A 24463-nucleotide genomic window follows, 5' to 3' on the forward strand; every position below is an offset into this window, starting at 1 on the left:
AACAGAGGAGGCCGATAACACTTAGCATTTATCAGTAGAGAGTTACAGAATTTCTGATGACAAGAGATAATAAGCAAGAGTTTTCTTTATGAACATCTGTTCAGCATTTTATAAAATGGAACCCCGAGACTGATCTCAGCTCAAATGTATTATGTAAGTACAGTGTATCTGGTGAGGCTTTAACAGCTCCTGGGTTTAAAGTGCCATATGTCTCTTCAGTTTTCCACACCCTAAAATAGTTGGCTTGACAAAAGCTAGATTTTAAAAAGTAATTATGTTTGTTTTAAATGTGGCCCAACCTGCGATTTTTCTTTCCCAGATAGATGACTCTCCATAATGCAGACCACGTCTTGCTGTCTGCTCACCCCATGTTATTATTCAGAAGCCAAAGCCAATGTCCTTTAGTTACTTGCAATCCTCTGCCAAAAAAAAAAAAAAGTTTAAATGTAACCTTTTATGTTTCTGATTTTATGTTACCAGTAATTTGGTTGTTTTTGTAAGAGTCTTGCAAGTACTGCACTGTCTTTTTCATATCATAGCCTAAGACAAATGATTTCAGGCCTTAATCCAGTCTTTAATTTTTTATTTTAAAAATCTTATCAGTAAGTCCATATAGTACAGACCTAGTCATTTATAAAATATCTTGCAATGTAAAAAGACATCTATAAAAAGTCAGTCTGATCGAGCATTGAACACAACCTATATTTTCCAGGTATTTTGTGAAGGACAGCAATTCATAAATTCCCATAGCCTTAATGTTATTAATGTTTAATGAATGTATTTCTCTAACGTGGAGCTTAACTTCATTGTAACATGATCTGCAACCCAAATTCCACCTGTATGTGTGTCTGTGTGTGGTTGTGTGTGTGTGTATATGCATTTTTGTGCTTATGTATGTATTTGGACTTGCTTCAAAGCTTTTATATTAAGTCAATTAAAAAGCAGTTTATATATACTAACGGCATATGGCATTTTAAGAAGAAGCCAAGTGACATCATCAAGTTACACTGTTTTGGGATTTTTTTTTTTTTTTTTTTTTGCTATTATGCGTCATAGAGATAAAGCTACAGATGTATAAATCTTATGCATAACAACATAGCTTGGTACAAAAGAGTCATAAACCAGGTACGATCAGTATTCAAAGCAACGAAATATGAAACAGCATCCATCTGTCTTTTATCTGTCAAGAATTGACAAATTGATCGCATTTTTTAGATTTTGAGGGCAGTGTAACAGGATGCTCTTACTTGTAGAATTATTGGTAGAGTGAATCTGAGCAACATTTTAGTGGCCTCTTACCCACTAGAGTTTGAGCTGATAGCAAACAGATATGGTGGCATATTTATGTTTGTATCCTCAGAGTAAGCATTGTACCTATAATGGTGTCCAAAATAAAAAATCTAAGGAAAAGAATTAAGTCGTATTCATATTAATGCCATTAATCATGTTTGATTCCTATGACAAATTCGTTCTGTAATCAGGACTCTAAATGAGGCCACGTTAGAGAGTATTCTAAAATATGTTCGACGAAACATTTTTTTCTTCCAATTTTGAATGGATTGTTTTCTCAGATGTCAAATCTGTTTTTATTTGAATATTTTAACAGTTCTTTCTTTTCTAGCTTTTCATTTCTATAACTTTTAAAGATCTATTTTGAATTTCTTTTAAAGGCTCACAGTCACAGTACATTTAGAGACAGATAAACAGGTCTAACAAATATAATCAGTTATTACATGTAGGGCACTGTTTTGTCTAAAATAAATTTATGTGGAGTCATCTCTGCTCTTAATAATCTCACTAGGTGATTGTCAAAATGTAACCAACTAAAACATTTAATAACAATTGAAGTCAGCAATGGAGCAAAGGTAACAAGCTACTACATGAATGTTTTCCAAATGAATACAAACTACAGGTGTTCAGAGGAGGTGCGCATGACACTTCTTTGGGGCTGTGATTAATACATCTTGCTTAATTTAGAGTAAATGCTGAATTATTAGTAGAATTAAAAGAGATGGAGAATTGAAGTAGAACATTGTATATAGAGCTAACAGTTTAAATAAAAACGATGTGTGTTGGGAGATAACACACCAGTTTCTTTGGCTTACAGGAGTCATGCATAGTATAAAATATCCTGTCAGGGTAGTGGAGTTTACAGAAAACCCACATGTAAAAGTGGAGTTTAATATTGTTTGTGTATCTCACCACTCCTATCGGTGGTTTAGCATATATGACACATAACGACAAAGAGATGATTTCAGAAGGTAGGTACACAAATTGTGATCACTATTTGAAACTCACAATGGTAAGATTTTTGAATGATAGCTTCCAGATTTAGAAGCTGAATCACAGAATATATTATTCCAAGGTCTACAAATCCTGACTATGCTGTGCCGGGGCTGCTAGAAGTCCAGAGTATAATTGCTAAAAGTCCAATAAGGTAATAAAAACAGAATTCCCACTTAGAAACAAGAAACTAACTTTGTGACCTTGGGTAGATTTCTTTAACTCAGAGTTATCTGATTCATAAAATAGGGCATATTTGTTTTAAGGATGAATATTACAGAGATTAATGGAGAATTTAGCTCAGTGTCTAGGACATGGTCATGACTAGGACTTCCATTTAACAAATGTGAGTTCTTTCTTGTTCCTTATCCTCCCTTCTAAACAGGCTTTGGCTTGGGCCACCTGCTACTCCTTTAAACCCACTATTGTGACATGCATGTGTAGTTTTCTTAATTTTTTTATTTTTCCTTTTTGAGACAGGATCTCACTCTGTTATCCAAACTGGAATGCAGTAGCATGATCATGGCTCAGTGCAGTTTCAACCTCCCATGATCAAGCAGTCCTCCTGCCTCAACCTTCCAACTAGCTGGGCCCATAGGCATGCACGACCACACCTGGATAATGTTTTTTATTTTTAGTAGAGACAAGGTGTCACTATGTTGCCTGGGCTGGTCTTGAACTCCAGGTTAAAGTAATCCCTCTGCCTCGGGCTCTCAAATTCCATATATTACAGGCATGAACCACCATGCTGGGTCCAACATGCAGTTGTTTAACATCTTGTTTCATATGCTCTCCTTTTCCTTGGCAATGACATTAGGCCACCTCTACCACAGGAAAAACTCTTTAAAGTAAAACCTGGCTGTTTCTATATTCTTTATAGCCTCTGAGATCAAACAGGGACTATGTAGTATGAGATGAATGAACATACAAATGAATGAATGATCAAAGCCCTCACTAGCACATAGAAATATTTTATAGTTTTGACAAACATGTTGTTAGAAATAATAATTTCAGTACAATATTTTTATATGTAATTCTTTGACTGTTTTGAACAGAATAGTTGTAGAGAAAGAGTCAACATTATTCAACATTTTTTTTTCTTAGAAACTGGCCAACAGTGGAAAGGAACTCTAACTTGTATCTGAAGATTTCATACAATTACAACAGTATCTCATTCTTCATAAAAGAATTGTTCCTCTGTGACAATTTTTCAAACTTAAAAAAGATTATGTTGCAAGAATGTAAATAAAGAAAAAATTTTCACTTAAATCTGGATTCACAAATGATTATTCCAGAGTCATCTGGGATATATATACACACACAAGTTGAGTAGTTACTTCCTAATGCGACCTGGTGTATTTCTGCCCGTGTGAATGCTGCCCTGCTGCATTGAAAGAGCACTGACTCTAGGACCTGACTTCCTGTTACTCCAGTTCAGGTGCCTTGGGGATAATTAAACACTTAAAGTTTAAATAAATAAATAAATAAATAAGAAGACTGAAGAGTTTTAAAAAGCATTTTATATCATCACAATATCTTCACTGCTATCTTTTTGGTACAGGAAATAGAATTTTGTGTGTCATGCAATGCCATCTTCTTCCAAATACCTATGGTTCAATGAACTGCTTTATAAAAAGTACATTGAATTTTTCCATGTAAATTTTAAACTTGGTGAAGTGTTTGAGAAATGAAATCATCCTTGTTTACTGCTTACATACTTACAGCCTACCCACACTGGGTAGAAAAACTGAATGACACTCAGTTAGACAGTGGGAGCCCTCTCCGATGGGAATGTAAAGCTACTGGAAAACCCAGACCCACGTATCGGTGGCTGAAGAATGGAGTACCCCTCTCACCTCAGGTACCGTTGGGAGCTATTACCTGTTCTACTGTAATTTTAGCAAGATTTCACACAAGGCAAACTAGGCTTCTTTAGTCTTACTGAAAGCTTTTTCCTGTTTCTGGTTCATAAAATAGGACATGTTTGTTTTAAGGACGAATGTACAGGGATTAAGGGAGACTTTAGCTCAATGTCTGAGATACAGAAGTCACAAATTTTAACAAGAGAAACATAAATATATAAGCATTTTTTATTTTAATTACCTCATTACATTAGTTTAGTAATACAGTATTTCTTTAAAATGTTTTTAGTCCTATAAATTATTGAAACTGTCAATGATTATCTTAGACTTATTTCCATTTCCAGCTGCCTTTTAGATACCATCTAATGTTACTTGGTATCTTTGTTAAATAATCAAAGCAATGTTCACTAAGATTTTTTTTTTAATGATTTGCTTGGCATTAAGTAGACAAGACATCTGGTTGTTTAACAATACTTTACATTTAAAATTTATTTTTGAAATATGCTCTTGACTTAAGGTTACCTTACTTTCCACATGCTCCATTTTTTGTCTTTTATACTAACTTTCTTTTGATAATGAAGTGTATTGTCTGACCAATAATTTTATCTAGAATCTAGTCACAGGGCAGTTTTTTCTATTTCTGTTAGTTTTTTGGGAAGTGAGGGAAAATGGCAAACTCCTGATTCAATCAATATAGTAAAGGGATTGTTCTTATGACTTGGGCTGTTTTTAACCTTGATCTCATGTGTCTACCACCTCAATCCTTTCTACTATGTGGATCCTTCTTTCCTTTTGTAAAAGGAATGCAAATAAAAGCATCATCTGCTGATGATATTTCACAAGCTCAACTAGTGTACCAAAAAAAGGCACCTCACTTTAGAAACAAAACCCAAAGTAAAACTTGTCAGAATAACTACAGAAACATATCTTTATAATTTTTAACCAATAAATGACTATAATTTACAAGAAGCATGTTTTAATAAAATAATGAACACTACATTGCTAAGTGGCCAAATAATGTTTAACTGCATTAATTGCAAACTTGTTTTTTCTTAGTCTAGGACAGAATTCCCATAAAATCCCTGTTATTTGTTTACTTTCTGGATCTAATGTTTTTAATTTTATTACAGAGTAGGGTTGAGATGGTTAATGGAGTATTGATGATCCGCAATGTGAATCAATCAGATGCTGGAATGTATCAGTGTTTGGCTGAAAATAAGTATGGAGCCATTTACGCTAGTGCTGAGCTGAAGATTCTAGGTATGCAATTTCTAAGTAAATAAATAGAAATAAAAGCCTTGCTTCTTTTCATGCTCTAATTTTTACTACACTGAAGTTTTATGATGTGGTTGTAAAAACCTATTTTATGGCTTGAAAAGAAATACTATGTGTTGCTGATTTTTTTTTTTTTTAGCTTTAGTAGACAGGTTAATATTATGCATAGTTTGTCCCGTAACTATTTGTTCATATGGTTTTTCTAACTTTAGTTTTAATCTTAAAGGTTTACACAATACATCTTTGCTATGGCACTTAAAAAAAAAATCACATAAAGAAATATATGTTAACTCCCAAGGAAGAATGCCTTGAGGGTAGGAGATCAGAATATAGAATTCCAGCAGCCTGTCCATTCTCCCATAGCAACGCTTAATAGTTTCCCCAGGCATCTCCTACCAGTAGCTGTGTGGACAAGACTCCTGGCTAAATCACTGCCTACTCACGGGGTATCAACTAATACCATCCTTACACAAAAGAGAAAGACAACCTGACATCAGGCACTACAATCTCTTAGGGTTGCATCCTTGATAAGAATGTGGCCGGGTGCGGTGGCTCATGCCTGTAATACCAGCACTTTGGGAGGCCGAGGCGGGTAGATGGCGAGGTCAAGAGATTGAGACCATCCTGGTCAACATGGTGAAACCTCATCTCTACTAAAAATACAAAAAATTATCTGGGCATGGTAGTGCATGCCTGTAGTCCCAGCTACTCAGGAGGCTGAGGCAGGAGAATTGCCTGAACCCAGGAGGCGGAGGTTGCGGTGAGCCGAGATCGCGCCATTGCACTCCAGCCTGGGTAACAAGAGCGAAACTCCTCCTCAAAAAAAAAAAAAAAAAAAAAAAAAAAAAAGAATGTAACCCAAGCACCGCATTTCTTCACTACTTCACTATTTAAAGAGTACAGGAAAGAATCAATCCAGTGAAATAGACTACCCAGAATGAGTTTATGTGAGCCATTGGAATGAATTTTACTTTTCCCACTTTGATTGTTTTCTAAACTGGTTTTAGGATGTTTGAAATGTAAAGAAATATACTAACTCATTGTCTTTCCAAAGTGGGCAGAAGCCCACGTGTGCGTTTTATTCCCCATTTAAATTTGGAAAGCATAACTAAAGAGAAACTCCAAAGATCACAGGAATCTTGGAGCTTAACATTTACATATCAGCTAATTGTAATACATCATAAAGCAATTTGTTGAATTATGAATGTTTGCAGTTAAAATTTCTCCACATTACAACAAATCCATCCAAAATAGATACAGCATTCTTCCTTTCAATCTTCTTCATTCTAACCAATCAAATATTAATGTACTTTCTTGTCAACTCACACTATAATAGCACTGAATTAAAAGGCTGATTCAGCCTTCACCTAGTTAATAGCCCTGAAACATTCTCAAACCCTTGTAATTCATGAGAAATATTTTCAAAATTATTTTTTGTAAATCCTATCCCCAGTAGGCAAAAAAAAAAAAAGTTACCTGCAACTGTCTCCCAATAAATTTATTTATTTATTTATTTTTCTTTGAGACAGAGTCTCATTGTCACTCAGGCTGAAGTGCAGTGATGCCATCTCTGCTCACAGCAACCTCCACCTCTCAGGTTCAAGCAATTCTCTTGCCTCAAGGTCCCAGGTACCTGGGACAACAGATACCCACTACCACACTTGGCTGATGTTTGTATTTTTAGTAAAGATACGGTTTCAGTGTGTTGGTCAGGCTAGTCTCAAACTCATAACCTCAAGTGATCTGCCCACCTCGGCCTCCCAAAGTGCTTGGATTACAGATTGAGCCACCATGCCTGGCCAGTTCCTTTTGTTTTAAAAAATTTCTTAACCTCTCTCAGCTGTAGACATATCATCTTTTTATATGTTGTGAAATGCATTATATTGTTATATGATGGTATATTTATATATATATATATATAATATGAAATACATATATCAGATTGATAAAAGTAAATGTCACAGACATTGTAGACTTGTAGACATCTTTCAGGTTCTTACATTCAAAAGTAAGTCTTTTGATAAAAATTGTGGTATATGCAATATTAATATTAATGATCAGACCTAAGTGAATAAATAAAATTGCTAAATGAAATTCAAATAATTTAGTTTTTAAAAATTAATTTTTAAACACTGCATTATATAAAACCTTTAATTTTATATGCTAGTAAAGTAATACACAAAATAAATTCAGATTCATAGGTAGGAAACAGAAGACACAGGATTGTCTTTTTCACAGGTCACCTCCCACTTTCCAAAGGAAGCTCAGATAGACTCTCTTGGTTAGTCTCTTGCTCTTTTGCCAGAATCGTTCACTAGTCGTTCATAATTGAAGTTGGTAATCGTAATTAAAGCATGTGATTTTTCGAAATAGCCTTTATTTGTAGATCTCACATTGTGTTAAATCACTCCATCATTTTATGAAATACCTTGTAGTAAGATAAATATCAATTAATAATAAGTGAAATTTTGAGCTAGTGCCTTTTTCACAGGTAGATACACTATGATTTTATAAGAACTGCATCCCAGAAGAAAAAGTTACGAAATCTTGATGAATCATCCATTGGAGATTATTGTTATTGCTTCTGGTAGAACTAACATTTATTTTTTTAATAGCTGCAGCTCCCACTTTTGCACTGAACCAAGTGAAGAAAACGATAATTGTTACCAAAGACCGAGAAGTTATCATAGAGTGCAAACCCCAAGGCTCTCCAAAACCGACCATCTCTTGGAAGAAAGGAGACAGAGCAGTTAGAGAAAACAAAAGGTTAGAATCTATTTCATAATTTCATAATTCAAAGTTAACATTACACTTTCTTGAGGGTACAGGTGACACACACAAAGTATGCAAGACAGAGTCTTATACTACCGTGAGACATATTTTATGAACCGATAGATACATGGTTTTCCGTATAGACAGCAATCGTTTAAGGACCCAAAGTTTGATTTCAGATTGGTCAGTTGTCTTTGCTTCTATAGGGTTTTATTACAAGTCAGAAATTTCCCTAGGTTTTGAAGAAAGTACACTTTCATTAAGCTAATTGTTTTTTTCTTGCTGTTTTTCATCTTCTGCGTTTTGGAGGTCTACAAATCATCTGTGATAATTTTTAAGGGTTATGTTTTAATTTGATTTTAATAATAAAAACATACATGAATCTTCTGGATAATCATGACAGAATACTTTCATGTGGTATTTATGCCAATGCTTAATTTTTTTTTCTAGATCATGTTTGTGCAAAATAGTATAGGATTATTTTGTGTGCCATAGGCAAATGAGAAATGAGCAGAGGAATATTTAATATGTAAACATTTGTCTTTGGCAACTAAAGCCAAAGGATATCACAGGAGTATAAAGGGAGAAAAAAAACATGAGGGAATCAGATCATCACATGGTAATATGTGTGCCAAATTCAAATGTTTTGTGTCCTACCATTATTGACGTATTGGTATTACTAATGGTGATTCAGCTTTGACAAAATCGTATCCTCTATTACATCAAAATCATACTGTATAGGATTATTTACATTTTGTTTTTTAATTTATCTAGAAGTATAAGGAGTTTATGACTTGGTTTATTTTTGTCCAAATCCACATAAAATGTAATTAAAATAAGTCTGCATTAGCAGTTCACTTGAATAATTCCTTAAGTAATTTTGAAACATTTTGAAAAATTAAAAACATATAGAGTATTTTTGTTTTCCAACAAATATGAGAAACACAGATTTAATTAGTCTGTCTCAGATGAAATAGTTTGTGGAACTACTGGCTTCAGTTTAGAACCAAAGATCTGTGCTTCTTGGGAAGAGTGATACCTGGGATTGGGATATGACACAGGGCCTTCAGGAATGAAGACCCAAAAACTTAGAGAAAACTATTTTTATGCTTAAGGCCAATGAAGAATAGAGAGCCCTATAGAAATATTGGACGAAAAGAATGTGAGCTAATGGTTATAGACTGAGAGGGGAAACCCAGCAAGGCCTCTCTGTTCCGATTTTTCTTCTTAGCCTTTTTGTGTGGTATTCCTTTCCTCCAGGTGTAGGACAAGTCACCTGTCGCATGAGATAATTCCAGGGAGAAGGGAGAAGGTCAGTCTTTCTAGGTTTTATGGCGTGGTTTGGGGAAGAGAAGTTACAGTTTCTATGATCTCCCTTGGGGAAAAGAAAGTCTGGTTTCTATGATTCTCTTCAACAGAAAAAGATGAGTGGGAAACAGATGGGATATGTTTAAAAAGACCCTGCTTCCGGGCCGGGCGCAGTGGCTCACGCCTGTAATCCCAACACTTTGGGAGGCCGAGGTGGGTGAATCACGAGGTCAAGAGATCGAGACCATCCTGGTCAACATGGTGAAATCCCGTCTCTACGAAAAATACAAAAAATTAGCTGGGCATGGTGGCGCGTGCCTGTAATCCCAGCTACTCAGGAGGCTGAGGCAGGAGAATTGCCTGAACCCAGGAGGCGGAGGTTGCGGTGAGCCGAGATCGCGCCATTGCACTCCAGCCTGGGTAACAAGAGCAAAACTCCGTCTCAAAAAAAAAAAAAAAAAAAAGGGACCCTGTTTCCAAGGTTCTTTCAATCTTCTTTTCAGGTCAAAGTATTCAGTGCCATATTCTGGGGTATCACGTTCTGAGTCCCAACGTTGTACATCTTGTTTTTTAAAAGAATATCTCGTTCTTGAGTTGGGGGCAAACGGCAGATTGTGAGATCATTGTTGCCTATGATTGAATTACTCAAATAATGATTGAATATTAATGGATTGCTGCTCACAAAAATGATTTTTAAAAAAAACCTCACAAACCTAATTAAAGAGGAAGAAACTTGTTGTGTAGTAAGAACAAATAATTTACACTGCTAGGTTATTTTTTTCTGAATGTATTAAAAAGTTTACAGTGTCATGAAAATCTACATGCCTTATCTATGCAAGACATTCTATCTGAAATGCATGACTTTGTTTTATGTTTGTGGGTGGCATGTGAGGTTTGTCCTATTTATTTCATTTCACGATAAGAATGTTCTTTATCAACTGTTCACAAATGTCACCTTATGAGTTTAAAAAATTAGGTAGGCTCTCTTTCAGCAAAGCAAAAATATTGAGAGAAGTAACAAAATTGTGAGTTTTCTATTACAACAAAATAAGCATCCTCATTTTTTTTATTTTTCAGATGTTGAAAAATATAGTTTGTGAATTTTTCAATTTTCTTGCTTCTCTCTCTCTCTTTACTGCTAGCCACTCAGGTTAGTGAGAAAGATACATTGACCTCAAATTCAGATCACTCAATTTTTTCTAAATGTCAGTACTTCCGGTCAAAGTGTTTTTTAGGAAGAAGGGTAATAAGTTTTTTTTTTTTTTTTTTTTTTTTTTTTTTTAACTATTTATTCAAGTAAAAGCAAGACTTGGCCACATTTCCTTAGCATTCTGGCTTCCTTGATCTACATGTTTAGGTCAAAAAACTGGCTTTATTTAATGACAATGCTCAGACATACAGTGCATTTTTATTCTTAAAATTGACAGGCACACTTAAAAAATACCATTTGTATTATTTTATGACTTGTTACTATATCTGGCAGTTCTAGGTTTTAAGAAGAAAAATCTAGTTCACTACAAAAAAATAATAACACTTAATATTAAATGAGTGACTAAGATTTACACAGCAACGGAAAGATTTCCAAAATACAAGAAGACATAGTTGAAAAATTGTGCTTTCCAAACTTGTGAATAGAAACTTAATGATTTCAAGTGTATATATTTTATATTCCTTAAAACTAGTCTCAGCTATAATGGCAACTTATTTTCTTGTGGAAATTTTAGATTGTTCCTCTGTTATAATGCATACAAACCTTTTGATTACAGTTGTAAATATGAATTTAAATGGAAACAGAAGTGTCAGAAAATTGTTAAGACTTAAAAAGTTTATGTCCTTTTTTAATGTATAATTTACATTGGAGGTACAGATTCAAATCATGACTTATTTTATTGGAATATAAATATAGATATCATTCAGATGATGTACATCAAATATGTACCCCATTCATCCAACCTATAACAGTTGAGACAAAAATGTTGAATGAATTAGCCTTGTCCTTCATTGAAAATCTTACTGTTTTGGGTTCATTCCAAAGAACTATTCCAACAGCAAATGGCAGTTTCTATATAAGAAAACATATAATAATATTATAATGGAGAAAAGGAATTAATGTAATAGTATATTATAAAAGAAACATACAGGCCAGGTGCAGCTCTCATGCCTATAATCCAAGCACTTTGGGATGCCAAAGTGGAAGGATCACTTGAGCCCAGGAGATTAAGACCAGTCTGGGCAATACAGCAAGACTCCCATCTCTACAGAGAGAAAGAAAAAAAAAAAACTTAAAAAACTAGTTAGGCATGGTGGTGCATGCCTGTAGTCCCAGCTACTCAAGAGGCTGAAGTAGGAGGAAGGGTTGAGCCTGGGTGGTTTAGGTGAGCCATGATCATGCCACTGCATTCTGACATGGATGACAGAGCAAGACCCCATCTCAAAAATAATAGTAATCACAAGATTAAAAAAAGAAATATTAAAAAAACAAAATATATCAATTGTACTTTCATAGCATGAAATTATTTCCAGAACAATGGCATAAAAATGTAATATACAGTTTTAATTGCATGAAAATATAATCTAGTCATATGAAAACATGTCAGAAAATCTCAAAGGTTTATTTCAATCTAGAGTTACTCAAATTTAACTCTAAATTGTAAATACAATGACTAAAATGATAGAACAACTGAAGGTTATAGTTAACCGTTTATCAACAGAGTGTCAAATAACCATTTGGCTTATTATTTTCTACCATGTTTTGAGTAAATCTGCCTGGTTGAGTTTTATTTGTGTTGATGAGGGGTGAGTGTCTTCAAAATGCAGCATTTTTTGTGTGTATCTATTTTGCTAAGGAAATTTAGAAATCATTATTCTAAAGTTGAAAATTTGATAATAACAAGAACATAATACAACTTTTAGAAGAAATATGATTAACAAATTTCTTGCTTGCTTATATATTACCAACATTTCATTTATTTGGCCCTAAATGATACACCTAAAATATATAAGAAAATGGATTACATCAGAGCTGTGAATTGTTTACAGTTGTTTGTTACTTATATCACAGAATGATCAATATGAAATCACCTAAAATATACAAGAAATGATACACCTAAAATATACAAGAAAATGGATTACATCAGAGCTGTGAATTGTTTACAGCTGTTTGTTGCTTATATCACAGAATGATCAATATGAAAGCTCTTCAGGTAGTAAATCACGTTATTACTCATCATGTGATAACTGCTTATGAGTTCATAGCATTTTTAATTTGCAAAGCACTTTAATGTTGTTGGTAAAATTATAAACCAGTGTATAAAAAGAGGACTTAACTTGCCCTGATTGTCCTGTAGATTATGAGGTTTCAAAAAGTTACCTAATTTATTATCTTACTAAATTAAAAGGGTAAGCTGATTGGGTTGTGAGAATTAAGTGAAATTTTGTACATAAAATACTTTGCCTAGTGTATGACATCTACTTAGTACTCAGTGGATGTCACCTGTAATGATAATGATATGACAATGATGATAGTGGTGGTGGTAGTGGTGACAGTGGTAATGATATCTGTGTTAGATCTTTTTCATACTGCTATAAAGAACTGCCCAAGACTCAGTAATTTATAAAGAAAGAGGTTTAATTGACTCACAGTTCAGCGTGGCCTGGGAGGCCTCAGGAAACTCAGAATCATGGCATAAGGCAAAGGGGAAGCAAGGCACTTTTTTCACAAGGAGGCAGGAAGGAAAAGTGGCAAGCAAAGGGAGAATAGCCCCTTATAAAACCATCAGATCTTAGGAGAACTCACTTTCTATCACAAGAACAGCATGGGGAATACCACCCTCATGATTCGATGACCCCCACCTGATCTCTCCCTTGACATGTGGGGATGATGGGTATTATCATTCAATATGAGATTTGGATGGGGACACAGACCCTTGTGTCTATATTAGTACCATTTGACCATATTAATACAAGTCACACCTTTGAATCTTAGAATACTGGTGTCCATTTCTGTTATCAGTAGTCTGGAAAAGATTACCATTCCCATTTCTTTGTCCAGTCATTAAGGAAAAGGTATTTTTCCCCAGGACTAAAGGAGTCTTTTACATCTTTTGTGTCCTAAGTTTGTTATTAATCATTCTTTGTCCACAAATTACTATTCTTTTTACATTGGAGCGCCAAACCTATTGTCATCTACACCTGGCATTGAATATCTCATCTCACTTACCTATTTCTAGATCAGGTCTTTGGAATAGGTTCCTGTCCTAGCAGACCAAATCTTGACTTGCTCCATTACCATTTTATAGGTCATGTGCAAATGGATAAATAGACATGGGGAGTTAATGGAAATAGAAATGAAGTATTTTAAAGATTCATTTACTTTTTTTTTAAGGGATCTCCTGGTTTTCCCCCATTACTTTAGCTTTTGAAGATCACCCACACATAGTCCCTTAGGTTACTGTATCAATCATGTCCTTTTTCATACTAAAACTAATAAACTCCAGAAGTACTAGGAAGTAAAATATTCCACAGGGATTTTCTCCTTTAGTAGACTTTGATTCAGAATGTTCCGCTCATCAAACTCATATTGGATTTTCACTCCAGCTCATTATTTCCATTGCTTGGCCATTAACTTTTGTTAAAATATAATCATCCACAAGCACTCCAGCAGTGCACAAATATTAAGTCTTCATTATTACATGTTCAATTTCCTGTACTTTTTGTGGACAAAGACAATCTTGGCTAAAATTAAGAATACATAGTTTTTGATAAAGGCAAGTTTATTTTGTTTTCTTTCCAGAAGTGCATATATAAACTGTTGTTGAACCTCATAGAATATGTCGTATAGGTTTAAAATTATTCACAATTATTGAAATTTCAACATATTTAAGCACCAGATTTTAGGTCTAGTCAGAGTAAGGTAACAGTTACAGAGATAATGGACTATACTTCAAATGGGTGCTTAAGAAATTCTGCATACAAAAAAAAAATAAATAAAATGAAATTATCCTATGGAGGGCCAGTAATATAGAATAATTTTTCTTCTATGGGACTGTAATCTAAGCAAAGACTTGTCCAAAATCTGACATAATGGCCCCCTGCTCACTAAAGGAGCTTCAGAAAGGCAAAATTCTCAACTTACTCATTTAACACGCATAGAAAATTGCACTTGAAGTACCCATTATTTGACTTCTAGTGGGATTTCATGTTGCGTTTATTAGGCAACAACGATGAAGCTTACATAGTGAGTCAGAGACATATGGGAAAATCTATTCTTAACAAAAGCCCTAAAGGACACTGTTACTGAGAAGAAAGCAAGGTCTTCTTCCTTTATCTATGGGAGAGGAATTCATGGGTATAATTAGGGTCTTGTTTTTGTCCCTTTGTTTCCACCTACATGCTGTGTTTGCTAATGAACAAGCTGTTTTGTTGTTTCCTCTGTGACAGTGTCTTTTACATATTAAGAACATAAAACAATATGAACTGTAGGTATCTGGGTTTTCCTCAGTGTCTAAGAAATTGTATAATGAGGGAAAATTAGCATTCATATATCAAGAGTGCATAATTTGAATTTATTTGTGAATTAATACCTGTTTTCAAAAGAAATAAAATTATTAAATGGCATTGTTTACATAAAGGAAGGTTTATATCTGAACTTATAAGAATAATACCTGTAAACTGCTTACAAAATAAGATGCATTAGTACTCAGGGATGGTTATTTCCTATCCATGAACTTAAGGGGATGACAAGAAAATGGCCTTACATTCATTATGATGAGAGTCGGAAGCTGACTTCCTGATTTCAATGAAAGCTAACTGCACAAGGCTCTGCCTGATTCACCTTCTTCACCTTTTCCTTAGAATGCTAAATGTTTTTATTAGAAAACATTTTAAAGCTTAAAACATTAGCATTTTATTGTGTTTTTATTAGAAAATCATAAAAAAACACAGTCATAGTAGGATTGAAAATTAAGAATATAGATGAACAAATTATGAACTTCCAGGAGGAATCGCCACTTTGTGTAGAAATTAGCTAACTTAAGAAATTATCAATGAGTCATTAAAGCCCAGACCTCTGAAACGATAATGAAGTCAATTAAGAAAACAGCAGAGGAAAATTTTTACTCACTTCTACTTTATGTACAGATCTGCTAACTTCAGAAATTGGGTCTCACTACAAAAGCTGACTTGAAACTCCCTCCCAACAGCTGCTCTGCAAGGTGTTAAGATGCTATGCCCATACTCCTCCCCATCTGAACTAATCCAACACTTTTTTGGACCTTACGGATCCAGCAATGGGATGGAGGGGACGTAAATCTTAGGATTTCAAGTGATGACTAAATAAATCATAATGTCAACAAATAGTGATACAGAGGAAAAATACTGAAATTCATGGATTTTGAACTTCATGTAATTCCACATACTACTTCTAGCACAGAAGGACTATATACTGGTTATAATTTTTCAGGAATAAATTTACTTCTGCATATTCCTAAGGACAAGAGAATTGGATTTGTCACACATCTCACCTCAGTTCAGTTGGGTGTCACTAGAGCCTTAGTAGACTGTGAACATTCGACTATATCTTTATACCTAACTGACCTTGAGATTAATATTTGAGGAAGAGACTCTGGAGTACTGAGAGAAATAGTGAAATAGAAAAATAAAACTGAAAACATTACCAATTGGCAAAAACAGGCCTACAGACATAGGATGACAGGGGTGTTTAAAGTGCAAACACACATTAAGTATGACAGTTAAATGATAGTCATACATTTGGTAACAAGATGTCAAGTATAAAAAGAATAATTTTATTCCTTTTAAGTACAGTACAAAATAACTGTGTGTGTTTGTGCACACAAGTAAATTAGTACATACCAGGAGTCCCAAAGCAAAAAGCTAAAAGCATCTAAATCATGGTGACAAGTAAACACAGTCATAGTTCATATAGGAAAAAAACAAAGATTAAAGTAAAAAAATAGATACACTGTAGAAAGATTTTAGGGTTTTATTTGTTTCATTGAGATAGGGTCTCACACTGGCACCCAAGCTAGAGTGCAGTGACACAAACACAGCTTACTGCCACCTCAGCCTTCAAGACTCAAGCAATACTCCCACCTCAGCCTCCCAAATAGCTGGGTCCACAGGCGCACACCGTTACCACCATCCCTGGCGATTTTTTTTTTTTTTTTTTTTTGGTAGAGACAAGGTCTCTTCATGTTGCCCATGTTTGTCTTGAACTCCTGGGCTCAAGCACTCTTTCCAGCTTGACCTCCCAAATTGCTAAGACTATAGTTGTGAGCCACTGTGCCCAGCACACTGTGGGCTTTTTTTTTTTTTTAATATACTTTAAGTTCTGGGGCATATGTGCAGAATGTGCAGGTTTGTTACATAATTATACACCTGCCATGGTGGTTTGCTGCATCAATCACCCCGTCATCAACGTTAGATATTTCTCCTAATGCTATCCCTCCCGTAGCCTCCCTACTCCTTGACAGGCCCCAGTGTGTAGTGCTCCCCTCCCTGTGTCCATGTGTTCTCATTGTTCAACACCCACTTATGAGTGAGAACATGCAGTGTTTGATTTTCTGTTCCTGTGTTAGTTTGCTGATAATGATGGCTTCCAGCTTCATCCATGTCCCTGCAAAGGACATGAATTCATCCTTTTGTATGGCTGCATAGTATTCCATGGTGTATATGTGCCACATTTTCTTTATCCAGTCTATCATGGTTGGGCATTTGGGTTCATTCCAAGTCTTTCGTATTATGAACAGTGCCATAATACACATATGTGTGCATGTGTCTTTATAACAGAATAATTTATAATCCTTTGCGCATATTCCCAGTAATGGGATTGCTGGGTCAAATGGTATTTCTAGTTCTAGATCCTTGAGGAATCACCACACTGTCTTCCACAATGGTTGAACTAATTTACACTCCCACCAACAGTGTAAAATCATTCCCATTTTTTCACATCCTCTCCAACATCTCTTGTCTCCTGACTTTTTAATGATCACCATTCTAACTGGTGTGCGATGGTATCTCATTGTGAGTTTGATTTGCATTTCTCTAATGGCCAGTGATGATAAGCTTTATTTCATATGTTTGTTGGCTGCATAAATGTCTCCTTTTGAGAAGTGTCTATGCACATCCTTCACCCAGTTTCTGATGGGGTTGTTTGTGTGTTTTTTTGTAAATTTGTTTAAGTTTCTTGTAGATTCCGGATATTATTTGTCAGATGAGTAGATTGCAAAAATTTTTTCTCCTTCTGTAAGTTGCCTGTCCACTCTGATGATAGTTTTTTTGTTTTGTTTGTGTGTTTTGCTGTGCAGAAGCTCTTCAGTTTAAGTAGATCCCATTTGTCTATTTTGGATTTTGCTATCGTTGCTTTTGGTGTTTTAGTGATGAAGTCCTTGCCCATGCCTATGTCCTGAATGGTAGTGCCTAGGTTTTGCTTCTAGGATTTTTATGATGTTAGGTCGTACATTTAAATCCTTAACACATCTTGAGTTAATTTTTGTATAAGGTGTAAGGAAGGCATCCAGTTTAAGCTTTCTGCATATGGCTAGCCAGTTTTCCCAACACCATTTATTAAATAGGGAATCATTTCCCCATTGCTTGTTGTTGTTACATTTGTCAAAGGTCAAATGGTTGTAGATGTGTGGTGTTATATGTGAAGCCTCTGTTTTATTCCATTCCATTGATCTATATCTCTGTTTTAGTACCAGTACCATGCTTTTTTGATTACTGTAGCCTTGTAGTATAGTCTAAAGTCAGATAGCGTGATGCCTCCAGCTCTTGTTTTGTTTTTCTGTTTTTTTTTGTTTTGTTTTGTTTGTTTTGTTTTGTTGTTGTTGTTGTTGTTGTTGTTGTTGTTAGGGTTGTCTTGGCTATATGGGATCATTTTTTATTCCATATGAAATTTAAGGTGTTTTTTTTTTTTCCAATTTTGTGAAGAAAGTCAATGGTAGCTTGATGGGCATAGCATTGAATCTATAAATTTCTTTGTGCAGTATGGCCATTTTCACAATATTGATTCTTCCTAACCATGAGCATGGAATGTTTTTCCATTTGTTTGTGTCCTCTCTTATCTCCTTGAGCGGTGGTTTGTAGTTCTCCCTGAAGATCCTTCACATCCCTTGATAGTTGTATTCCTAGGTATTTTATTCTCTTTGTAGAAGGCGTAAATGTTCATTCATGATTTGGCTCTCTATTTGTCTGTTATTGGTGTACAGGAATGCTTGTGATTTTTGCACACTGATTTTGTATCCTGAGACTTTGCTGAAGTTGCTTATCAGCTTAAGGAGATTTGGGGCTGAGATGATGGGGTCTTCTAAATATACAATTATGTCATCTGCAATTAGGGACAATTTGACTTCCTTTTCTTTTTAACTGAATATGCTTTATATCTTTTTTGACTTTCTAAATTATGCTTTGATGAGTACTTAAGGACAATGAAAAAATTATGGTATATTATCAATGGAAGAAATCAATGAACATGGTACAAATTTCATTTGAACAGAAAATGCATACATGCTCACAAATGTATTAAAAATACTGGAAATAAATGCAGCTAATAGTTCACAGGTTATCTCTAATAGGTGCATTATAGATAATTGTCATCGCCACTTTCTGGTTTTCTCCTTTGCATTGCTTTAAGGAAATTCCTGAGGCATGGTAATTTATAAAGGAAAGAATTTTAATTGGCTCAGAGTATCACAGTCTGTACAGGAAGTGGGGTGCCAGCATCTGCTTCTAGTGAAGACCTCAGGAATCTTAGAAGCACAAGAGGTGAAGCAGAAGCAGGCGCCTCATATGGTGAGGTTGGGAGCAAAAGAGATGGGAAGAGGTCTCAGAGTGTTTTAAACAACCACGTTTTTAGTGAACTGAGCAAAACTCACTTATCACCCAGGGGATGATGCTATGCCACTCACAAAAGATCTGCCTCCATGATCCAGTCACTTCCTACCAGGCCCCATCTCCAACACTGGGAAACAGAGTTCAACATAGGATTTGGTGGGGACAGACATGTAAACTGTATCATCCATGTTTCTAAAGTTGGTCTCTTTTCAGAGAATTAATAAGCCAAAATCATGCAAATTTATTGAATAAAAATGTACTCACACTATGCCAAATAGTTTAATAATAATGGGAAAAACATTCTCATGTTCTCAAGTAATTCACTTTTCAACAGGATGTTTAGATAGTATAACAGTGATCACAATTATCTAAATTAATGGCACCCATTTAAACACTGAACATCAGAAGGTAAACACATCAGGAAGCCACAAAATATTGGTTTCTAATATTTTCCAAACTTAAGGTCATGGAAAACCTAAACACTCTTCTTTAAAGTCCTTCAAATATTTTCTTTTTCTTGACCACATGACTGGTTTGTTTCTAGATTTCACTTTTTTTCATAATTGTTGAATAAAACAAAATAAGTCTCAACTCCCAGTGGGAGGTAACACTGAGAAACTCAGTTAATTGAAGCTGTAAAGGACAACAAAATAAGTCTAGTTTTGTTGTACTATGAGGACCTCCAGTTTTTGACTTTACGTCTCTAGCTAATTACCAGTTTAAGAAACAGTTCATAAATTCTCCTTCTAACCATGGTTCATTTACCACAGTTACTATAAATTGCTACACAAGTTGCCTGGTTGTGCTCTCCACATAAGCACAACTTGAACAAGTCATTAATTGCTCACAGGCTTTTCTTTTCCAAAAGCCCCCTAGACTACAACTTTCAGCTTAATGTGTCCTTAATACAAACAACATCCAAAATACTTGGGAATTCAAGCATCTAAGTACATGCTCCTGACTGATCCTGCTACCTCCCCAAGTGACTCTTCAGTGAATGTAAAATAGCAAAGAGAGAAGGTTCTGAGGGTGTTTGGAACAAAAGCAGTGTACAGTAGAGATTTTTAGCATCCTCTGAGAATTACATAGTCACTTCTTTTCGGTTTTTGCATAAATCATGATCTAATTTAACTAATTTAACTTGGTTAATTTATAATGAGAATTAGAGGGATGGTTGCAAACTACAGCATGGTACAATGATAATCTTGACTACAAATGAAAAGAAACTGCACATTATTTGCATAAAATATACCCTACACAAATTTTATCATTAGCATGCTTATAGCTCTGTTTTTTTAAATTATTCTTTTAATTTTTTTAATTGTACTTTAGGTTCTGGGGTACATGTGCAGATCATGCAGGATTGTTGCATAGATACACACATGGCAATGTGGTTTGCTGCTTCTATCCCCCCGTCACCTATATCTGGCATTTCTCCCCATATTATCCCTCCCCAAGCTCCCCTACACACACTGTCCCTCCCCTAGCCCCTCTAACAGACCCCAGTGTATGATGCTCCCCTCCCTGTATCCATGTGTTCTCATTGTTCAACACCTGCCTGTGAGTGAGAACATGCGGTGTTTGATTTTCTGTTCTTGTGTCAGTTTGCTGAGAATGATGGTTTCCAGATTCATCCATGTCTCTACAAACGACATGAACTCATTGTCTTTTTATGGCTGCATAGTATTCCATGGTGTATATGTGTTACATTTTCCTTGTCCAGTTTATCATCGATGGGTATTTGGGTTGGTTCCAGGTCTTCGCTATTGGTAAACAGTGCAGCAATGAACGTACATATGCATACATCTCTGTTTTCTCATGACAGTGTTGTTTCTGACAAAAAAAAAAAAAAAAAGAGGTAGGGAGATAGATAATAAAAGACCTATACATTTTAAGATTATAACTATGTTATTAGTTATAGCTGGAGTTTTCAAAATACCAACATAATTTTCTTCTTCTCTCTTTCCAATTGCAAATGGTAGCTCTACTTCTTTTCCTTGTCGCGAGAGAAAACCTTTCTTTCTCTACCCTTTGAAGTTTCAGTAACTGAGCCTATGAAATAAACTGACAGTAGACAGATTAACAGGAGAAAGGCATACAAATTGATTGTGTACACAGGGCATCACAAAAAGAAAAGTGAGTACCCAATAACCCAGTGAAATTTGGAAGCAGATACCTTTTTCATAGGAGAGAGAGGTGTCAGGATATAGGCAACTTAATAGGGAGTAAATTATTTTGGGAAGAGAATGAATGAGACCAAAGAACAAGTGATAACGTGTGAGAAATTCTGTCAGGGTGTGGTGCTAACTTCTGATCTTTTTTTCTGTGATGTGTGTCAATCTCCCACAATGATGAATTTCCTGGGGAGGAAATCTAGGATGATTGAATTCTTCCTGGAGTATCTGGTGTCAAGGAAATAAGAAAAGGTCAGAGAAAGCCTCCGCCAGCAATTGCTGATCCCCAGGTGCAAAACTTCATATTTTAGGATAGCATTCCCGAAACTCCTTCACCCTCATGCCACAGACACATGGTCTAGGAACAGTTATATGCAATTCAATTTACTTCCATAAAACTAAAGTTTCTTAAACATATACTGGATATAAGATACTATGCCAGTTCAGACCAAGGTAAGTAAGAGGGAATCCCATCCCCCAAGTAGGCACCTGTGTAGCAGAAAGTAAAACTAATAACTAATACAGACACCTACAACATAGGATAAACTAAGGTGTCACCAGGCCTAGTGCCTGGTGACAGAGTGAGACTCTGTCTCAAAAAAAAAAAAAAAAAAAGAAAAAAGAAAAAAAAATCATAGAGAGATTGCCTAAGCACACACACACACATAGCAAGTAACAAAGCCATAAACAGGGTGTTCCAATTCTGTTTGAATCCAAAACCTGTTCTCAGTTTACTGTACGATACAAAAACTTTGAGAGTTAAGAAAGAAGAAAATAAAATCTAGATAAAATATAAGCATCCTAGATAAACTGCCATTCGAAGTGGTCTTGAAATAGGATTTTAACACAGAGGGACAGAGTATATTTTAGGAAGAGACTTTAGAATTTGCAAAAATAGTTAGGAATTCAGGACACTTTTGGGAACTAAATACTATTATTTGTCCAAGGTGTAGATCAAATGTAGAAATAAAAAACACAGTGAAACAATTACATAGCTGAAGACAAATTAAGAAGAACTTGAAAATACAGATTGATTTCATGCTTAACTTAGTATCTAAAATGTAGTCTTTGAAAGACGCAATTCACATCTATTTTTAAGTAAGAACTTTTAATATTTAATGTCTTTAATTACATTTGTTTATTTTATAGAAAAATGCACACTAATTACCTGTCTCACAAGGAGAAAAGAATTAAAGTTATGACTAAATATAAAATATATAAATAAATATTATTTAAATGTCCTTGTTTCAACAATAAGCTAGCAAGAAGCCAGAAGGAAACTTCAAAGCCTAGGCACTGAGTTTACCCTAGAGGTAAATCTTACCCTGGAGCTAGCTTTTACCTTAAGGGCAGTCAGTAAATCTACTGACATTGAGCATTGGATTTTGCAATTTACTAGTCTAGAAGGAAGCAGACAAAGCCTAGAACGTGTCCCTCATTAGGACTGGACCCACAAAAGCTACTCCTAAAGTATAAGGGTAAACTTGAAATAAATCAACCCTCTCAGAGAACCATACAAGAAATTATCTGCCTTATGTATCAGTGCTGATTGGGGACTGATGTGAAAGAAATTCTCCTCTTAGGTTTTGTGACCATAGGCCAAAGGCTCCAATATATACTTCCTGGATGACTAGAAAACATGAACCTAAGAATGCAGTTAATGTAGTCCCAAAGAGAAAATGTCCCTACACACTTAAGGTGCAGCAAAGATTGAAAAGCAACGAAAGCATAAACATGTAGTTAAAGATAAACAAAAGTTGTAACATAAAACAAGAATATGTTTTATTCTCCCAAGATTAAAAAAAAACTTAGATGGTTGAATTATTTGAAAATAAATATATTAATTTCAAAGTTGTCTACATTTAAGCATGTTCAAATTTTGAGTGCAACCAGTAAAAGCACTGAAATAAAATACATTATTTTGAAACTGAAGAAATAAGTATAATGAAAAGGTATCCAATCAAAAAACAGAGGGCAATATGTGTGTGTGTGTGTGTGTGTGTGTGTATGAAGGACAACAGAGAGCAAAAAATAATTCAGAAAAAATAAACCCAAATATGTCAGAAATAAATACTGAACTGGAAATAAAATTCTAGCAATTATGTGTTTGTAAGAACTTTGTTTTAAGCAAAAGTAAATAGGAAAGTTGAAAGTTAATAATGGGAAAAAATGTATCATGTAATACTAACACCCAAAAACTTCTTTAACTCTATCAATACCAGAAAAAAATAGACTATAAAAGAAGGAGTATGAAGATAGTATAAACTTTCCCCACTATCAGAGTAGGGAATCTAAAACATATTCCTTGTATTTCAGAATATAAGGGAAAATGTATAGCCTTACATGTTTATGTTACAAAACAGAGAAGTTGAAAATGAATCAGGTGAGCTTCTATCTCAAAAAATTAAGAAATGAACATGAAACTAAATTTAACATAAATGCAAGAAAATAATTCAAAATTAAATTACAAACAAATATAAACACAATTGGAAGATTGATAAAGTCAATATTGATACTTTCAAAGGACCAAGAAAATGAATCTATCTCTAGTAATCCAAAAATTGAGAAAAGATATAGAAAATATTAAGAGCAAAAATGAAAAATAAGCACAGATGCTATAAACAAATAAAACAGAAATAAAAGGATATTATAAATAAATGACAAAAATTAGATAATTTGATTAAATAAATCAATAACAAATTATATTTTAAACTGACTAAAGAAGAATTGAAAAATTTAAATAGTTTCATAATTATTAGTGGTTTAAAAACCTTGAAACATACACCAAAAAACTAAAGGTCTAAATGCTTTCAGTATAAATTTCTACCAAACAAAATAAGAACAAATGATCCCAATTGTACACAGTTATTTCACAGTATAAAAAAGAGGGAAAACAACCCTAACAACAAAATTTGCCAAAGACAATATGAGAAGTGA

The 24463-nt window shown here is 34.6% G+C and overlaps 1 protein-coding gene across 3 annotated transcripts in view; it reads left to right on the top strand.

Annotated features, from left to right (window-relative positions):
* The window catches only part of CNTN5 (contactin 5), a 1375758-nt gene that overhangs the window by 1055609 nt on the left and 295686 nt on the right, over positions 1–24463 (top strand). For all 3 annotated transcript variants that reach the window (XM_074400462.1, XM_039471391.2, XM_074400463.1), the window contains 3 exons: positions 4008–4144; positions 5276–5405; positions 8036–8186. In XM_074400462.1, coding sequence (XP_074256563.1) covers positions 4008–4144; positions 5276–5405; positions 8036–8186 — 418 coding nt within the window. The remainder of the gene's footprint in view (positions 1–4007; positions 4145–5275; positions 5406–8035; positions 8187–24463) is intronic.

This window comes from Saimiri boliviensis, chromosome 6, assembly GCF_048565385.1.
Source record: "Saimiri boliviensis isolate mSaiBol1 chromosome 6, mSaiBol1.pri, whole genome shotgun sequence".
Classification (NCBI taxonomy): Eukaryota; Metazoa; Chordata; class Mammalia; order Primates; family Cebidae; genus Saimiri; species Saimiri boliviensis.